This window comes from Scyliorhinus torazame, chromosome 14 (genome assembly GCF_047496885.1).
Source record: "Scyliorhinus torazame isolate Kashiwa2021f chromosome 14, sScyTor2.1, whole genome shotgun sequence".
NCBI classification, from domain to species: Eukaryota; Metazoa; Chordata; class Chondrichthyes; order Carcharhiniformes; family Scyliorhinidae; genus Scyliorhinus; species Scyliorhinus torazame.
The window spans coordinates 186,455,606-186,475,387 of NC_092720.1; the positions used below are offsets into that span (position 1 = coordinate 186,455,606).

General features: G+C 47.8%; 1 protein-coding gene across 2 annotated transcripts; it reads right to left on the reverse strand.

Annotated features, from left to right (window-relative positions):
- Window positions 1–5,834: 5,834 nt before the first annotated feature.
- LOC140390273 (torsin-4A-like) lies at window positions 5,835–9,905 on the reverse strand. Of its 2 annotated transcripts, none has more exons than XM_072475297.1 (2): window positions 9,662–9,905; window positions 5,835–7,448 (listed from the first exon to the last, which is right to left on the reverse strand). In XM_072475297.1, the coding sequence occupies exon 2, from the start codon at window positions 7,380–7,382 to the stop codon at window positions 6,165–6,167; it is 1,218 nt and encodes a 405-aa protein (XP_072331398.1). In that variant the 5' UTR covers window positions 7,383–7,448; window positions 9,662–9,905; the 3' UTR covers window positions 5,835–6,164. The 2 variants fall into 2 exon arrangements, with proteins under 2 accessions (XP_072331398.1, XP_072331397.1); XM_072475296.1 differs by having other exon boundaries at window positions 9,573–9,904.
- Window positions 9,906–19,782: the final 9,877 nt, after the last annotated feature.

The following is a 19,782-nucleotide window of genomic DNA, read 5'->3' on the forward strand; positions in this document are numbered from 1 at the left end:
TCTGTTCACCAATGCCCTTTCCCAGTCTGGCCTACTTAATCATGGCTTCCCACTCACTGTGATTGACAGGGCTCTCAACAGTGTCCAACCCATCTCCTGTACCTCTGCCCTCATCCCCTCTCCTCCCTTCCAGAACCAGGATAGGGTCCCCCTTGTCCTCACTTTTCACCCCACCAACTCCGCATTCAAATAATCTCCAATTATCTCCAATAGATTATCCTCATTAGCTCTTATAGGCTGTATCAAGTTGCCCCTCTAGATTACCCCCAGAGATCCAATAGATTACCCCCACTAGCTGCTATAGATTACCCTCAGTAACTCTTATAGATTTTACTTGGCACTCCTATGGATTGCCCCCAGTAACTCTTATAGATTACTCTTATCAATTCCTATAGTTTACCTCAGGAACTCCTAATGATTACCCCAATGGAGTACCCCTGAGCTCATATAGATTACCCCAATGAACTCCAATAGGTAGTCCACAATAAACCCTGTAGATTACCCCCAGGTGTCCTATAGATTACACCCAGTAACCTTTATAGATTACCCCAGTAACACGTACATATTGCCCCCAACTCCTATAGATTATTTCAGTAACTTCTATTGATGCTTTGGAGCTCCGATAGATTTCTCTCAGAGCTCATATAGATTATGCTCATTAACTCCAATAGATTACTCCCATCAGCTCCTATAGACCACACCTAGTAACTCCTCTGGATTACCCCCGTTAACTCCTATAGATTACCCCATTAACTCTTATAGATTGCCCCAGTAACATCTATAGACTGCTCTGTTACCTCCTATGGATTACCCCAGTAACATTGATAAATTACCCTGTTAACTCCTCTTGATACCCCATTAGCTCCTATAGGTTACCCTCATTAACTTCTATAGGTTACCCTCATTAACTTCCATAGATTGCTCCCAGTAACTCTTTTAAATCACCTCAGCATGTACCAAACGAACAACCCATGTAATTGCCAAAAAATGGCACCAACATCGTTACTGCCGATTATCTCAAACATTTTGTGTTTAACGTTCCCTCCTCCTTCAAAGTGACTTTTATCCCAAGCTAGACCAGTTTGGTAAAATTAGCAACTCCTTTCGAGCTTGTATTGTGTACCCTTGTGCGCACATCAAACTGACTTCACGCAAAGGCATCCTTGGAATCCCGCATTTGCCAATCAGGGCAGTCTGACCAAATGGCCAATCAGGACACAGAAAAGTGAACCAATCAGGGCAGTGAAAAGCAGTCCAATGCCAAGCTACTTGGGGAAAGTAAAATTTGCGCCCAGGCCAATATTTATCCCTCGACCAACATCGGCGAAAACACAGATTATCCGGTGATCACACTGCTGTCTGTGGGATCTTGCTGTGTATACATTGGCTGCCCTGCTTCCCACATTTCAACAGTAACCACACTTCAAAAAGTATCTTAGTGGCCACAAAATCCTTTTGGATTTGATTTTGATTTGATTTGATTTGATTTATTGTCACATGTACGAAGTACAGTGAAAAGTATTTTTCTGTGGCCAAGGGAACATACACAGTAAGTACATAGCAGACAAAAAGAATAATCAACAGGGAACATTGACAAATGGTACATTGACAAACAGTGGTTGGTTACAGTGCGGAACAAGGGGCCAAACAAAGCAAATACATGAGCAAGAGCAGCATAGGGCGTCGTGAGTAGTGTTCTTACAGGAACAGATCAGTCCGAGGGGGGGGTCGTTGAGGAGTCTGTAGCTGTGGGGAAGAAGCTGTTCCTATGTCTGGATGTGCGGGTCTTTAGACTTCTGTATCTTCTGCCTGATGGAAGGGTCTGGAAGAAGGCAAAGCCTGGGTGGGAGGCGTCTCTGATAATGCTGTCTGCCTTCCTGAGGCAGCGGAAGATGTATACAGAATCAATGTGAGGGTGGCAAGCTTGTGTGATGCGTTGGGCTAAGTTCACCACACTCTGCAGTTTCTTGCGATCTTGGGCCGAGCAGTTGCCATACCAGGGTGTGATGCAGCCAAATAGGATGCTCTCTATCGCACATCTGTCGAAGTTTGTGAGAGTCGATGCAGACATGCCGAATTTCTTTCGCTCCTGGAGGAAGTAGAGACGGACATCCTGAGTTTGTTAAAGGTGCCATGGAGATGCAAGTCTTTCTTTGTTGAACCTGTGTTACTTGTCTCTTTAGGTTGATGAAAGAGTTTAATCTCAATTAGTTTTGTGGGCCACTGTCACTTAAACTTTTCTTGAGGTCCATGTTGGAGACTTGCTGTGACACTCTTTTGCAGGGCTCATTATTTCAATGCTCATTGTGGAATCTTGCTGTGCATAAATTGTCAGCCTCCTTACAGGACAACAATGGCTACACTTTGAAAGTAGAAGTGTGTGGACGTATTAGTGAGAGGCAGCATGGTTTTGTGAAGGGGAGGTCATGTCTCACTAACTTGATAGAGTTTTTTGAGGCGGTCACAAAGATGATTGATGCAGGTAGGGCAGTGGATGATTGTCTATATGGACTTCAGTAAGGCCTTTGACAAGGTCCCTCATGGCAGACTGGTACAAAAGATGAAGTCACACAGGATCAGGGGTGAGCTGGCAAGATGGATACAAAACTGGCTAGGTCATAGAAGGCAGAGAGTAGCAATGGAAGGGTGCTTTTCTGATTGGAGGGCTGTGACTAGTGGTGTTCCGCAGGGATCAGTGCTGGGATCTTTGCTATCCGTAGTATATATAAGTGATTTGGAGGAAAATGTAACTGGTCTGATTAGTAAGTTTGCAGCCGACACAAAGGTTGGTGGAATTGCGGATAGCAATGAGGACTGTCAGAGGATACAGCAGGATTTAGATCATTTGGAGACTTGGACGGAGAGATGGCAGATGGAGTTTAATCCGGACAAATGTGAGGTACTGCATTTTGGAAAGTCTAATGCAGGGAGGGAATATACAGTGAATGGTAGAACCCTCAAGAGTATTGACAGTCAGAGAGATCTAGGTGTACAGGTCCACAGGTCACTGAAAGGGGCAACACAGGTGGAGAAGGTAGTCAAGAAGGCATACGGCAGGCTTGCCTTCATTGGCATAGGCATTGAGTATAGGAATTGGTAAGTCATGTTGCAGCTGTGTAGAACCTTAGTTAGGCCACACATGGAGTATCGTGTTCAATTCTGGTCACCACACTACCAGAAGGATGTGGAGGCTTTAGAGAAGGTGCAGAAGAGATTTTCCAGGATGTTGTCTGGTATGGAGGGCATGAGCTATGAGGAGAGGTTGAATAAACTCGGTTTGTTCTCACTGGAACGACGGAGGTTGAGGGGCAACCTGGTAGAGGTCTACAAATTATGAGGGGCATGGACAGACGAGATAGTCAGAGGCTTTTTCCAAGGGTAGAGGGGTCAATTAGTAGGGGGCATAGGTTTAAGGTGCGAGGGGCAAGGTTTAGAGGAGATATATGAGGCAAGTGTTTTACACAGAGGGTAGTGGGTGCCTGGAGCTCACTGCCGGAGGAGGTGGTGGAAGCAGGGACGATAGTGACGTTTAAGGGGCATCTTGACAAATACATGAATAGGATGGGAATAGAGGGATACGGACCCCGGAAGAGCAGAAGATTTTAGTTTAGATGGGTAGCATGGTCGGCACAGGCATGGAGGGCCGAAGGGCCTGTTCCTCTGCTGTACTTTTCTTTGTTCTTTTGTTCTTTGAATCATGCTCCACCAGTTCCGCCAACTCTAGCATGATTCCACCACCAAACACATCTTCCCCTCACTCCCCCTGTCAGCGTTTCACAGACACCTTTCCCTCCGGGATACGCTGACCCATTCCCCCATCCCCCCAACACCTCACCCTCTTCCCACAGCACCTTCACATGCAACCGCAGAAGGTGTAACACCTGCCCCTTTACCTCTTCCCTGCTCACCACCTCGGGTCCTAAACACCTTTTTCAAGTGAGGCAGCACTTCACGTGCACCTCCTTCAATCTGGACTATTGCATTTGCTGCTCCCAATGCGGTCTACTCTACATTGGAGAGTCTAAACGCAGACTGGGTGACCGCTTTGCAGTACACCTTTGGTCCATCTGCAAGCATGTCCCAGACCTTCCCGTCACTTGCCATTTCAACTCACCATCCTACTCTCATGTCCACGTATTTGTCCTTGGCCTGCTGCAATGTTCCAGTGAAGTTCAACACAAACTGAAGGACCAGCACCTCATCTTCCAACTAGGCATGTTACAGCCTTCCAGACTTAACACTGAGCTCAGCAAATTCTTTCCACCAGCTATACCCCAGTTTTATTTCTATCAATTTGTTTTCCTTTCTTCCATTTGCTTTTCCCTCGCCATTGCCACACCTCCCCGCCCTGCCGTACTCATGTGTGCGGAACTTTCTGCTCTGCGATTCTGTGTTGTCGCGCATCCTGAAGGCCGCCTTGGAGAACACTTACCCGAAGATCAGAGGCTGAGTGCCCTCGACTGCTGAAGTGTTCCCCGACTGGAAGGGAACATTCCTGCCTGGCAATTGTTGCGCGATGCCCGTTCGTCCATTGTCGCAGAGTCTGCATGGTCTCGCCATTGTACCACGCTTCAGGACATCCTTTACGGCCTCAACCGGGACCTTGGATTCATGTCGCATTACATTCACTCCCCACCATTTGGCCTGGGCTTGCGAAATCCTACTAACTGTCCTGGCTTGAGACAATTCACACTTCTTTAACCTGGGGTTACCCCTCTCTCTGGCTCTGTAAAGATTTAATTACCTGAAAATGCTTGCATTCAAAGTATTGTCTTGCATCTTTGACTTTGTCTGCATAAATATTTCTGGAACCTACCTCTCCATTCACATGAGGAAGGAGCAGTGCTCTGAAAGCTAGTGATTTGAAACAAACCTGTTGAGCTTGAACCTGGTGCTGTAAGACTTCTCACTGTTTCTTAACCTTGATCACCGTCATTTACATTCCTTTTGCCTTTCTGTCCACAACATCTTTGTCAATCTCCACCTATCACTGGCCCCCTATCCAGCACCAACATTCCACGCCTCCCCACCCCCCACAACAGTAGAAATCTGACCCTCTTTCCAGTTCTCTCTAGCTTTGATAAAGAGTCATCCAGACTCGAAATGTTCGCTCCCTGCTCTCGCCACAGACCCTGTCAGATCTGCTGAGATTGTCCAGTATTTTCTGTTTTGTGTCAGATTCCAGCATCTGCAGTATTTGCTTTTATCTGGCCTACACTGCTCTCCCCATCCACAGCAATGTGCCGTCAGAAATGGCTCTAGCAAGGGTCCAGCAAGCCACTCAATGCAAGGGCAATTAGGGATGGGCAATACATGCTGGCCAATCAGTGACACCCACATACAATGTGCACGTGTGTTGGGATTGAACTTCCAAGACAGTGCCATTTGAATTGTAGAAGGTCAAGCAATGTCAAATGGAGGAAAAAATGAAGGGATGAGAAAGATCAAAAAAACCAAAATGATATCCGACTTGTGTTGCCTTGTCCTTGACCTGTACTCGGTTGCCAGCCATCGAACTGCTACAGTTCCAGGCCATTTGGCCCATTGAGTCAGCACCGACCACTGTCACTTTGCAGTTTCTCTGGGATAACAATACATTACCAAACACATTTCCTTCTTTGACACAAACAGGTTATTTCACTGTAGTATTTACAAGGCTTTGTCTGCCATTGCCTCTGCCGTGCATTAAACATCTACTCGTCGTGAATGCTTCTTGTGCATTAGATCACTATCCAGCCTCAGCACTAGATTTATTTGGTGAATACAGAGTGCCAAAATGTGAATAGATGGTAAAACAAAAGAAATACTTAAATTTAACGCAAGCTGACAGAGTCTGCAGGTAGATTATGTATTTATCTTGGGGAAATAAAAAGTTGATACAATTGCAAGTCCAGATGTTAGTCAAATGTGTTTTAAGAGGTGCAAACACCTTACATCATTCACAATGTCATACCCATCTTTGGTGTGAAATTTTGCTCAAATTTGTTCATGTCAACTGTCATTGTTTTTTGTCATTGCCTTTTAAAGGGAAAATATTCTAATCTCAGTAGTTCCCAAATTTGAGAAAGTAAAAAATGATATACATTAAAGAATCAGCAGGATGAAGCCAGTGAGAGGTCAATCTGACAGAACATCGGTTCACTTTGGTTTCAGCATTCAGCATTTCAGGAATGTATTAAGGAGTGGTTGATTACGGAAAGTACCTGCCATGGATAAATTCCATGTTTGTGGCATTGGAGGACCATTTTGTTCTTCAAACCTCCCGGTTGCTTCTGCTCAGTGAGCTTCTTGACCATTGAAGGGACATGTTTGCAGCCTTGCTGGGCGTACAGTTTTCGCCTGGCTCTGTAGTAGTTCAGCGTGTTGGCCATTGTCTCCACCTGCCGCTGGCGGGGGTAGAGGCCCACCCGCTCCATCAGCTGGTGGAAGCACTGCACCACGTGGGCCCGCTCCAGCGGGCGGAGCGGGATGATCTCCGGCGCCTGCCAGATGGGGTGCCGGCGGGTGAACTGCTGCATCAGCTCCCGGCTGAGCTGGGCCAGCCGGCGCGTGGCCCGAGGGGCCAGGCTGCGGCGGATCGACTGCATGATCCAGTCCTGGCCCAGCTTGCTGACGAAGATGTAGACGGCGCTGGTGTGCTCGGAGCGCAGCAGGCGCCCGACGAAGCTCAGGAGCTCCGCCGGCGCCAGCTCCATCTCGTCGAAGAGGAGGACCGGGATCCGCTGGGCCCGGCGGGCTTCGGAAAAGGTGGCCGAGATCCGGGCGGCCAGTCTGGAGTGCTGGCCGGAATGTCCTGTCAGCTGCTGGTACCTCATGGAGTGCTGGAGGACGATCCCAGGCCCCAGCTGGAACCTGAAGTGCTTGCCGATCAGTCTCCCCAAGTGGCTCTTGCCAACACCAGCGGGTCCATTGATGGACAAGAACAGGGGCTTCTCATGAACGTAGGTGGCAAGGTAATCCCTCAGCAGTTTGGTGAGCTTATTCAGTGCCAGCGTCTGACCGAGAAGCTCCCGGTGCAGGGTCTTCTCCAGCTGATCAATGTCATAGAGCAGGAGGTTGTCGTCCAGATTCTCGTAGGCGTTGTAGACCTGGAACCCCACGATCAAACAAAGTAGGAACAGGAGGTGTATAGCTTTCGTGTCCGCGTCTATCGACCACCGTGACTTGCTGAGGAGGAACGGGGGCTTCTTCCTGCCATGCAGCTTCTTGTTGGTGCCCCTTCTCCTCAAGGGAGGGTAGCGACTGGAGCTCCCCATGTAACCTATGGTTGAGCGGGAAGCTGACACCTTGAGGCGTTTGCCTCGCAGCATCCGGTTGGCCAGCTGCACCTTGGCCGTGAAGTGAAGCAGCCGATGCCTGAGGGGCTTCTCCGGCTTCTCCATTCTGGATGCTCCCCTGATGGCAAAAGCGAGGACCAGAGTTGTCTTCTGTTGAGTCTAGACCTGCGTCTGGGATTGGCATGGGTGGGGTGGAGAGGGGGAATAAAGAGGAGGAATGAAGGAAGAGTTAACAACGATGGGTTATTTAACCATTAATAAAACCATTAATGATCTTCAACTCAAGTCTACCAACCCTATCCCGTCCCTTGATTCCCCCTACTCCCAAAAATATATTCGGAGTCTTGAATATACTCAATAATGGAATATCCACGACCCTTTGGGTTCACAATCTTTTGAGAGAAGAAATTCCTCCTCACCTCAGACCCAAGTGGCCAACCTTTCATCCTGAGTTTATAAGCCTCTTTACTCCAGCAATAAAATTTCCTGAGGCCTCCCCTCTTGCCACCAGAGGTTTAGGGCTGCAGTTGGGGGTGGGTGGGTGGGGGGAGGGGGGGTGGATGCCAGAAGCTGGAATGGAAAATCTGGTTGCCATTCTTACCCCTGCTCATACACCATCTGCCCCCAACACGTCCTGTGGATGGGGCCTTGGGTGTCAGGCACGGGATCGAGGGCTGTGAATTGCAGAGGGCGTTGGGTGATTTGGGCAAAGTGAGTGCTGACTGCACTTTCCTTTTGGAATGGTAGAAATCTCCATGCGGCCTCTTTCCTTAGTTGCCATCGGCAAATCGGCGCCGTGCCTTTTCTAAGCACATTAGGAATGGACAGTAAATGCTGGCTGAGCCAACAACTTCCAGATCCCATGAACAAATAACCAAAACAAGTTGAAGTAATGCAGTGAATCTTGGCTCTGGTGAAGGGGAAACTGGTGGGACTTTTGACAAAGAGACAACATTCCACTTGTCCCTCCTCTGTCATTGGAGCAATATTCAGGACTGGAGGAGGCCACTCGGCCTATGGGGCCTTTTCCACCATTCAACCAGGTCATGCCTGGACTGCACAGCAACCTGCTTTTGCTCTGTACATCTTTTCAACCCTTCACAGAAGGAGGCCATTCAGCCCATCGGGTCTGCCCTGGCTCTCTGAAAGAGCATTCTACCCTTGTCCTTATCCCAGCAAATTCCTTCTTTTCAGAACAATCCCATTCCCTTTCTAGTTAATGTACTTTCGAGAGGGAAGAATTTCTCACTATTTGCCCTGGAATGCCACTGCTGGGGGAGGTGGTGGAAACAGATATAATAGCGACATTTAAGAGGGATCGTAACAAGTACATGAATAAGATGGGGATAGAGGGATGCGGAACCCGGAAGGCATGATGATCGGCGCCCCCATTCGATTGTATTCCGCACCCTGACTTTCCAGGCCTCGGAATTATGAAGACTCGAGGGTCATGGTGGACATGTTGATAATGACAACCGTCAGCATACTCGTGACAACCTCACTGCCAGCCGAGGGGCAGTTGGTCAGCACTCTTGGCCTCTGATTCATTCTGGTTCAAATCCCACATAGTTTTGATGGTAAAATCTGGCCTATCGCTCCCAGGAGCCACACCAGAGGGGAGTGTATTCCTCAACAAACATCACCTCAAACTAACGTCCTGGATATTTCCAACTACACTCAAGAAGCTAGACACTCTAGCAGGACCATGCAGGTCATTTGTTGGCACCTCTTTCCTCAAGCATTCAATCCCTCCACCACCAATGCACAGTGGCAGCAGTGTGTACTATTTACAAGATGCTCTGCAGGAACTTACCAAGGCTCCTTAAGCACCATCTTTCAAACACGCGACCAATGCCATCTAGAAAGACAAGGGCAGCAGATACATGGGAACACCAGCACCTGGAGGTTCCCCCTCCAAGCCACTCACCAGCCCGACTTGGAAATATATCGGTTGCTCCTTCACTGTCGCTGGGTCAAATTCCTGGAAAGCCCTCCCGAACGGCACCGTGGGTGTACCTGCACCACAGGGACTGCAGCGGTTCAAGAAGGCAGCGCAGCACCACCTTCTCAAGGGGTAATTAGGGATGGGAAGTGAATTCTGGGTCTGGCCAGCAAGCCCCACATTCTGCGAAACTGAATTTTAAAAGAATAAGCGTGCCCCTGTCTGTGGGATCATGCTGTGCACCAATTGACTGCTGCGTCTCCCACACACGCCCCAAAAGTACTTCATAGCTATTAGGCGCTTTGGGACATTTCCAGGCCTTCAAAGGCAAAGCATAAACAAGAGGCTCTCACCTTGACACGTCGCGCTGGCGGACTCTTCATAGTCACTTCTCTCTGCAGCCCAAACAACAGCTTATTTTTACAAATGTGCCCCTTCGTACCTGGGCTGTCTTGTCCTCCTGAGTGTTGGGTTACTGTGCTGAGTTCTTGCTGCTTCCAAACTCCAACAGCGGACGGTTTGTGTTGTATTTGTGGTGCTGTGCTGGCTTGTCCAGAGCACTTACTTGCCCGTGGATAGTGAATGTGGCAAAACGCACGTTTAAGAATGCAGCTGTGCCCGTGATAGGAATCTATGCTTTCTCAGTTACTGGCTGGAGGCAAAACAACGGGCGGGACCAGGTTCGAGAGTTCTGGTCCAATGTGCATAGCAGTGAAACATCCTCCCCCCCTGCCCCTACCCCGTTCACTCTGTTTATCACCAAGTCACTCCAGCTGCTCTTTCGGAAAGCTTACGAGAACAGGGTTTATCTTTTCCTTTCTACAATTCATGCAGCTTCCTGTTTTCTCAGCCGGCCGACCAAAACACATATCCCTCAGCTCCCCAGCCGGCCTCATTTCCCCAGTTCCCTTCCCTCAACGTTTTTGATACCTGGGGTTGCTGCTGGCAAGAACTTCACTTCTTAAGGAGGTACAGGAACAGGGGGACCTGGGTGTATATGTGCATAGATCATTGAAGGTGGCAGGACAGGTGGAGAGAACAGTTGATAAATCATACATTATCCTGGGCTTTATAACGGGCGTACACTACAAGAGCAAGGAGGTTATGCTGAACTGATACAAGACTAGTTAGACCTCAGCTGGAATATTGTGTCACAGTTCTGGGTGCCACAGTTTAGGAAGGATGTGAACGCATTGGAAGGAGTGCAGAAGAGGATTACAAGAATGCTTCCAAGGATGAGAAACTTCAGTTATGAGGATAGATGAGAGAGGTAGGGACTGTTCTCCTGGGAGAGAAGAAGGGTGAGGGGAGATTTGATAGAGGTGTTCAAATTCATGAGGGGGCTGGATGGAGTAGTCAGGCAGAAACTGTTCCCGCTTGTAAAAGGAGCGAGAACAAGAGGGCAGCAGATTTAAAGTGATTTGTAAAAGAAGCCAGTGTGATGTCGGAAAAAACATTTCCACACAGTGAGTTTGGGGTCGGAATTCACTGCCTGGAAGTGTGGTGGAGGCACGTTCAATCGAGGCACTTAAGAGGGAATTAGATGATTGTTTGAATAGAAATGATGTGCAGGGGTTACAAGAAAAAGGCAGAGAAATGGCACTAAGTCATAATGCAAACTTAGAGAGTCGGTGCAGACACGATAGGCTGAATGGTCTCCTTCACTGGAACAATTCCGTGAATCACGCAGCACCCAAAGCTGTCCAGTCTTTGAATCCAAGAGGAGAAGATCGGGATCAGCTCCTATTTTCCACTGGGAAGGAACTGGTTGAAGTGAAAATGAGTCATCAATAACAACTTGGTTTTATATAGCACATTCAATGTAGCAAATCATCACCTCAGCTCTTCTCAGGACTGAGTCTCAGAGACGGACATGGGGAGGTGGAAGGCCAAGGTGACTGAATTCTTGCTCAGTGGGGTAGGTTTGAAGAAGCACCTCAAAGGCGGAAAGTGAGGCAGAGAAGGAGAGATGGTGTGGGGAGGAAATTCCAGAGCTTGGGGTCTAGGCAGCTGAGGCCCAGCAACTAATAGTGAAATAATTAAAATCTGCAGAGCTCAAATGTTCAGAATTGAAGCTGGGTAGATATTGTAGATGGGTTGGGGATATCAGAGAAAGGGAAGGGTGGAGAGATTGGAGGAGGTTATAGAGGTAAGGAGGGGTCTCGGGGCTCGAAGAGGTGATCTGTAAAATTTGAACAGATTATGCCCCAACTCAGTTCCAGAGGGGGAAAGGACAGTGTCCGACCCAATATCCCGCCCAGTCCCAGAGGGGGAAAGGACAGTGTCCGACCCAATATCCCACCCAATACCAGAGGGGAAAGGACAGTGTCTGACCCACTGGCCCACCCAGACCCAGAGGGGAAAGGACAGTGTCTGACCCACTGTCCCACCCAGTCCCAGAGAGGGAAAGGACAGTGTCTGACCCACTGCCCCACCCAGTCCCAGAGGGGGAAAGGACAGTGTCTGACGCACTGCCCTACCCAGTCCCAGAGGGGGAAAGGACAGTGTCTGACCCACTGTCCCACCCAATCCCAGAGGGGGAAAGGACAGTGTCTGACCCACGGTCCCACCCAGTCCCAGAGGGGGAAAGGACAGTGTCTGACCCACTATCCCACCCAGTCCCAGAGGGGAAAAGGACAGTGTCTGACCCACTGTCCCACCCAGTCCCAGAGGGAGAAAGGACAGTGTCTGACCCACTATCCTACCCAGTCCCAGAGGGGGAAAGGATAGTGCCTGACCCACTGTCCCACCCAGTCCCAGAGGGGGAAAGGACAGTGTCTGACCCACTATCCCACCCAGTCCCAGAGGGGGAAACGACAGTGTCTGACCCACTCTGCACAACAAAACAGGAAACAAGGTTTGGCAAGCAAATGGGAAGTTTCACAATTTCATCAGTTGCTCTTTGAGGGAAGTAAACCTTACCATAACCCATTGACAGCTTCTGTGTCAAAGCCAAGACCAAGTGGTGCATGCATTGCAAAACCACTTCACAGTCTTGCCTTCAGGTATTCTGACACAGCCGGCAGCATTTGTGTGAACTGTACACGGCCTGAGTTAAAATCCTCCTGGGGGAGCAGGCCAGTTTGGGGAGACTAAACGCCGACTGGGTGACCGCTTTGCAAACGCCTACGTTCAGCCCATAAGCGTGACCCCCGACCTTTCCATGGCTTGCCATTTTAACTCAGCATCTTGCTGCCGTGCCCACATGTCCGCCCTTCGCCTGCAACTATGCTCCAGTGTAGCCAAGGCAAACTGGTGGAGTGACGTCATCTTCCGATTAGGCATGGTCCAGCCCTCAGGGCTCAACATTGAGATCGGCAACTTTAGATCGTGACCCTTTTCCTCCGTCTTAAAAAAAATCCTCCGTCTTTTAAAAAAATATCCTATACATTTATTGTCGCAAAACAAAAACCACCCCTCCCCCCACTCCCTCTCCCCCCCCCCCCCCCCCATTCCAGGCCTTCTGTCTTTTGTTCTTAAAGTTGTTCCATCTCATTGTAATCTTGCACCGCGACTGTTTAATATCTAACACATTTCTCCCCCTCTTTAGCTCTGATGAAGAGCCGAACGTACTCTAAATGTTGGGTAAGATTTTCTGGCCGTCCACACTGGTCGTAACGTATGGTGCCCCCATTGGCGCACCCCTGCCGCAGGTTTCCCGGCCCGAGGGATTCATTTAATGGGAAACCCAGATGACAGCGGTGGGATCAGAAGTACAAGCCATCGGCCACTGGCAAGCTGCTCTCCTACTCCTGCAGAACAGGCCACGGAGGGGGAGGAAAATCCCTCCCATTAACTCTGTTTTCTCTCCCTACACATGCTGCCAGGCGTGCTGAGTTTTTTTCCCCCTGCATTCTGTAATCTTGCTACCAATATAACTGAAGCTGCCCACCTCACACCTGCTTTTCTAACCTGTTGGCCTCCGACCAGTTATTTGCTGGAACTAGGCCTTTAAGCTCATTGGCTCTTGAGTAGTGAAGGGCTCTTGTGGAGAAGGAGCGTGTTCGACAAGTTGCCTGCAGAACCTCAGAAGAATAGGTGATGGTTGGAGGTGGGGCAGTAGTGGAGATTGTTGACATGTTCATGGCGCCAACCCAGGCTGAATAGAACCAGTCAGATAATTTCAGTCTAACAAAGGCCTCCTCTGGAAACCGTTCTCCGAATCAAACTGCGTGATAGAATGACTCAAAACATTTCCCAAGCAGTGGGTCCTTAGATGTGCAGCCATGTGCATCCAAACAGCCAGCTAATCACAGCATTCCTTTCCATAAATGTCTTTATTCATAACATTTATAAAGGCACAACAGTTCAAATTTGATTTGTTGACAAATTACACCCAGGTCCCTTTGCAACATAGGAACATGAGAAGGCCATTGGGCCCATCGAGCCTGCTCCACTATTCAATATGATCATCACTGAGTGGACACTTCAATGCATTTTACACATACTATCTATCCCCTGTTATTCTTCATCAGAAATCAATCAATAATCCACACATTCTAATCTCTTGCCATTTAAGAAATGCACACCTGTTCCTCCTCCTAGAGCAGATAACCTCACATTTTTCCACATTCAATCTGCCACGTTCTTGCTTGCTCACTAAGTCGGCCCAAATCGTCTTGAAGCTGCTTTGCAGCTTCCTCACAACACACATTCCCGCCCAGTATTGTGTCATCCGCGAACTTGGGAAATATTACATTTGGTTCCCAAATCCAAATCACTGATGTATATTGTGAACCGCTGGCGCTCAAAGTACTGATCCTTGCAGTACCCAGCTGGTCACAGCCTGTCAATGTGAGAATGACTTATTTATTCCTAATTTCTGTTTTCTGCCTCTTAACCCATCCTTAATCCACTCCAGTGTATTACGTCCTATCCTACGTGCTTTAATTTTACTCACCAACCTCCTGTGAGAGACTTCATCAAGAGCCTTCTGCAAATCCAACTATATTCTATCCACCGACTTCCCTTTATCAATTTCATTAAAAACCTCCAGCATGCGATGTGATTCAGTGGTCTTGAATTAAAGTTCGCTGATCAGCACGTTTGGCGGGGTATTACTCGGCACCTTAGCTTCTCGCTATTCAATGGTACTTTGCCATTTCTTTTGGTCTCGGGAGATTCTCTCCGCCGTGACCACACTTAGAGGGATTTTGCAGATCGGTGCACCGTTTTGTCTGGCCACCCCGTTTTTCGCCCCACCTTCCCCTTTCAGTCCCCGCCCCCATTTTCTGATTCCCCCTCTCACTCTCCAAATTTGGGAAGGCCCCCCGGGAACCCCCCCCCCCCACCCCCCACCCCTCATTCCCCCACCTGAAAAGGGCCCCAGGTCCTATACCTGGCAGTGTCAACCTGGCACCAAGTCACCCTGACACTGCCATCCTGGAACACCGGCAGTGTCCCTGTCTGCCTGGCAGTGCCACTCAGGTACCCTGGCACTGCCAGTGTGCCCGGATTGCACTGCCAAGTGGTAAGCTGGCAATGCCATGGTGCCTGGGTGCCAGGGGGAGAGCCAGAGTGCCACCCTGCCCTGTCCCTGACCACCCGGGGGTCTCCAATGGCCTGGGAGACCCATCAGGTGCTCCATGTTTTTGTGGACCAGTGCTAAACGGCGCACTGTCAATGTCTCCCAGGCGTGGCCATTGAGTCCTGGACGCCATGTGAATGAGGAGAACGCATATTTAAATGAGCTGTATGGCTTATTTAAATATGCTGATCTGAATCATGCCCAGTGAGGGCAAGATCTAGTTTGTGACATTTCGCGAGATCCCGATGAATCTCACGTGACGTTTGAAGCATCGTAAATCTCACGACTGGCCTCCCGCGGGATTCAACGTCCTCTTCCGGACACCAAGAAGGGCTAGATGGGGCCGCTGAATCCCGCCCATGATTTCCCATTCATAAATCCAATAAAATCATCAGACAATCCATTTACCACATCCGTTATAATAGTCCCCAGCATTTTGCCTACGGCTGATGTGAGGCTGAAATCTCTGAAGTACCCTGTTTTCTCTCCCCCGCTCTTCAATAGTAGATTGACATTTGCTACCTTCCAACCTACAGAAATCATTCCATAATCTATCGAATTTGCGAAGGCTCCATTAAAGCAAAAGTATTAAAAAGCCCTTGCTCATTACATAATACTAGATCTAAGATAGCCTATCTATAGGTTCTTCCCCAACTGACTGCTATAAATAACCATCCTTTATTAAAAAGGTTTTAATGTAAATTTAGAGTACTGCTCGCAGCGGCAGTTGATGGATTTCTGTGCCTATTCGGAACCCTGGATATCCGTTATCCCTTTTTAGTTCTCAAATAACAGAGGTCAAATCTGTGCTTTTTGGCAAAGTTCAGTTGAACTTTATTTGTCAGCTGTGCCTCTGGTAAACTTTATTTGTCAATGCAAAATTAGGTCCGATTGATTGTCTTTAGCGAATACTGTTGCTAACTTTTGCCTTAGTTTAATCGCTTTGTTTTATCACCTTTGCTCTTGAGTCGCCAGGTATCTTTCTGATACCGCCACGTGGTTCAAGTCCGAGTAATGATCAATAATCCAATACACCGCTTAGTAAGATTTAAATCAAAGCACATTTATTATACACAGTAATCACTACTCAGGTACAAATTCTACGTCTAAGCTACTTCCTACAACTAACAGGCCAATACTTAACTTGGAACTGGCCCACCAGGTCAGGGAAACAAATGGCCTTTCTTTCGGGTTCTGAGCCTGCGGGATTCGAAGTTGGTACAGATTGGTAGCTAGGAGCACCTATCTAGTAGCGAGCGTTGAAGTAAGACTTACCAGATATCTGCAGTGGCTGGACCGGTCACTGTCAAGGGTTGGTTCGCGTTGCTGAGTGACCCGATCAAGAAGAACGATTTGAACTTGGACTCTATTCTTACAGTCCTCAGGGGCGTCCCGCCTTTCAGGGCAGACCCTGTACCTGGTTCCAAGTGATTGGACTTTGTCCCAATCACTTGGTTCGATTTTCTCCAATGCTGGAGCGATTCCTTGATCGATGGGCGGTCTTGAGGTGGTCGTTCACCTCCCTTTGTGTAGGCTTCTGCTGGCGCCAATGAGTCTGGGTTGGCTTTATGTGTCAAAATGTTGCTCATTGTTCCTGGGGATTGTTCATTAATATGCAGATGGCTGGTGTTTTGTTGTGCTGATGGTTACTGGTATCGATCTTGTCTGGCCTTCCCAGAGGTGAATACACAGTCAATCTGCAGCTGCTCGTTTGTGTCCTGTTGGCTGACTTTCCCATCAGCCTTTGTCGTTCGCCATTTTAAATCGGGAGTTAGCCATTTTAACTGGCTACAATACAGTCATTGAGTTTTCATTCAATTACAAATCGTGGTAATTCCTCAAATAATAATACACAGTATAAAATGACTGAGTGATTTAAAAAAAAGAAAGATGGTGATTTACCAAATGCAAGCAAAGAAAATAGGTTTCAGAAAGAGATAGATTGATTCTGGAATGGATTTTTCCATCCTGACAAGTGATTCTTAAGGAGATTGTTATCTTAAGGTCTCACCTCCTTTACAATTGTGATTAGCTTTAACTAATTTATAATTCACTCAATTCGGCCAAACTGTCTGTCCGTCAATTTAAGAAAGATATGTATTTAAATATATTGGTACAAATGTTCCCATACCATCGTCTGCTAATTTTCCAACTTATTCACAAATGCATCTAGACATTATTGGAGAAACACAGTTTTTGCTAAGAAAGTATCTCTCTAGACTGGATGTTTCCATAGAAATAGAACTGCCCGTTCTTTCACACAATAGGGCCTTTCAGCCAGCTGCGCCACTGTTCCTTCTGTCTCTAGTAATTCTCGAGCAATTTGCAAAATGTTCCCAGCTCTTCGACTTTCCTCACTCTCATCGTTAATATGATTTAGTTAATTACTCTTAATGAGTTCTCAATTAAACCTTTTACCTATATCATCTATAACTAACTAGAAAGCCAATTTCTATCAAGTACTTAATTCATTTTCTCCAATTAAGGGGCAATTTAGCGTGGCCAATCCACCTACCCTGCATATCTTTTGGATCGTGGAGGTGAAACCCACGCAAACACGAGGAGCATGTGCAAATTCCACACGGACAGTGACCCAGAGCCAGGATCCGAACCTGGGACCTCAGCGCCGTGAGGCAGCAGTGCTAACCACAATGCCACCATGCTGCCCTTTAGAAAACCATCCTTGAACACACTCCAGAAACACATCCTCCACTTTTTGGTGCTCACTAGCTTAACCCAGTCTAATATGCAGTCTTAAAGTCAACCATGATTATTGTATTACCCATGCTGCATACTTCTCTAATCTGCTGATTCAAATACCATGCCCCAGACTATCACTGCTCTTTTGCGGCCTCTAAACCAGTGTTTAACATGAACATAGAACATACAGTGCAGAAGGAGGCCATTCGGCCCATCGAGCCTGCACCGATCCACTGAAGCCCTCACTTCCACCCTATCCCCGTAACCCAATAACCCCTCCTAACCTTTTTGGTCACTCAGGGCAATTTATCATGACCAATCCACCTAACCTGCACGTCTTTGGACTGTGGGAGGAAACTGGAGCACCCGGAGGAAACCCACGCAGACACGGCGAGAACATGCAGACTCCGCACAGACAGTGATCCAGCGGGTAATCGAACCTGGGACCCTGGCGCCGTGGAGCCACAGTGCTAATCGCTTGTGCTACCGTTCTTCTCCTGGGACCCATTTTAGCCAACTGGCTGACATTTGCGACCCATGCCGGTTGATTTTCGGGACCCATGCTAGCATACCTTCATTACCTACACTGACCGGCATTCACGACACACGCCATGTTTGCTTACCTTCAATCAGTAAGGGGAGCCTGCTTGATCCTTATGATCTCACTTGAATCAGGTTCAAAGGAGGAGAGGGCAAGGCGAATATCAGGTGCAAACTTCAGCCAGTTCCTTCATGCCGTCTTCATCTTCATGAAATGGGCAGCACGGTAGCCTTGTGGATAGCACAATTGCATCACAGCTCCAGGGTCCCAGGTTCGATTCCGGCTTGGATCACTGTCTGTGCGGAGTCTACACATCCTCCCCGTGTGTGCGTGGGTTTCCACCGGGTGCTCCGGTTTCCTCCCACAGTCCAAAGATGTGCAGGTTAGATGGATTGGCCATGATAAATTGCCCTTAGTGTCCAAAATTGCCCTTAATGTTGGGTGGGGTTACTGGGTTACGGGGATAGGGTGGATGTGTTGACCTTGGGTAGGGTGCTCTTTCCAAGAGCCGGTGCAGACTCGATGGGCCAAATGGCCTCCTTCTGCACTGTAAAAAAAAAAAAAAATTCTATGAAAATGGAAAATCCAATACTGGTGGCTTGTGCTTAAACAAAGGAGGCTACAATTGGATAAGGGAGGAGTTGGCTAGGGTAGATTGGGAGCAAAGACTTTGTGGTGGGACAATTGAGGAACAGTGGTGGACTTTCAAAGAGATTTTTCACAGTGCTCAGAAAAAGTATATACTAGTGAAAAGAAAGGACTTTAGGAAAAGGGATCAGCCATGGGTATCTAACAATATAAAGGAGGATATCAAATAGAAAAGGCATGCAAAGTGGCAAAAATTAGCAGGAAACTAGAGAATTTGGAAATCTTTAAAGGTCAATAGAAAGCCACGAAAAAGGCGGTAAAGAAAAGTAAGATAGATTATGAGAGTAAACTAGCTCAGAATATAAAATAAATAGCAAACGTTTTGCAAATATATAAAACGAAAAAGAGTAGCTAAGGTAAACATTGGTCCTTTGGAGGATGAGAAGGGGTATTTAACAATGGAAAATGAGGAAATGGTTGAAGGATTGAACAGGTATTTTGTGTCGGTTTCACAGTGGAAGACACAAATAACATGCCAATAATTGCTGGCAAGGAGGCTATGGCAGGTGAGGACCTAGAAACGATGATCATTATCACTAAGGAAGCAGTGTTGGGCAAGGTAATGAGGCTAAAAATAGACAGGTCTCCTGGCTCTGATGGAATGAATCCCAGGGTAGTAAAAGAGACGATAAAAATAATAATGATCGCTTATTGTCACAAGTAGGCTTCAATGAAGTTACTGTGAAAAGCCCCTAGTCGCCACATTCCGGCGCCTGTTTGGGGAGGCTGGTATGGGAATTGAACCCGCGCTGCTGGCCTTGTTCTGCATTACAAGCCAGCTGTGTAGCCCACTGTGCTAAACCAGCCCCTGATGGGGGAAATAGCAAAAGCGGTCGTGATAATTTACCAAAATTCACTGGACTCTGGGGCGGTTCCGGCAGATTAGAAAACAGCAAATGTGACACCACTGTTTAAAAGAGGAGGTGGACAAAATGGGAGTAACTATATGCCAGTTAGCTTAACTTCTGCAGTGGGGATAATCTATCATTAAAGGAGAAATAGTGAGATACCTGGATATAAATTGTCCATTGGGCAGACGCAGCATGGGTTCATGAAAGGCAGGTCATGTTTGACTAATTTAGAGGAATTCTTCGAGGGCATTGCGTGTGAGGTGGACAACGGGGAACTGGTGGATGCGGTGTATCTG

Bases quoted from the DNA above. Each gene is read 5' to 3' on its own strand.
- LOC140390273 (XM_072475297.1), bottom strand. From the start codon at position 7,382: ATGGAGAAGCCGGAGAAGCCCCTCAGGCATCGGCTGCTTCACTTCACG.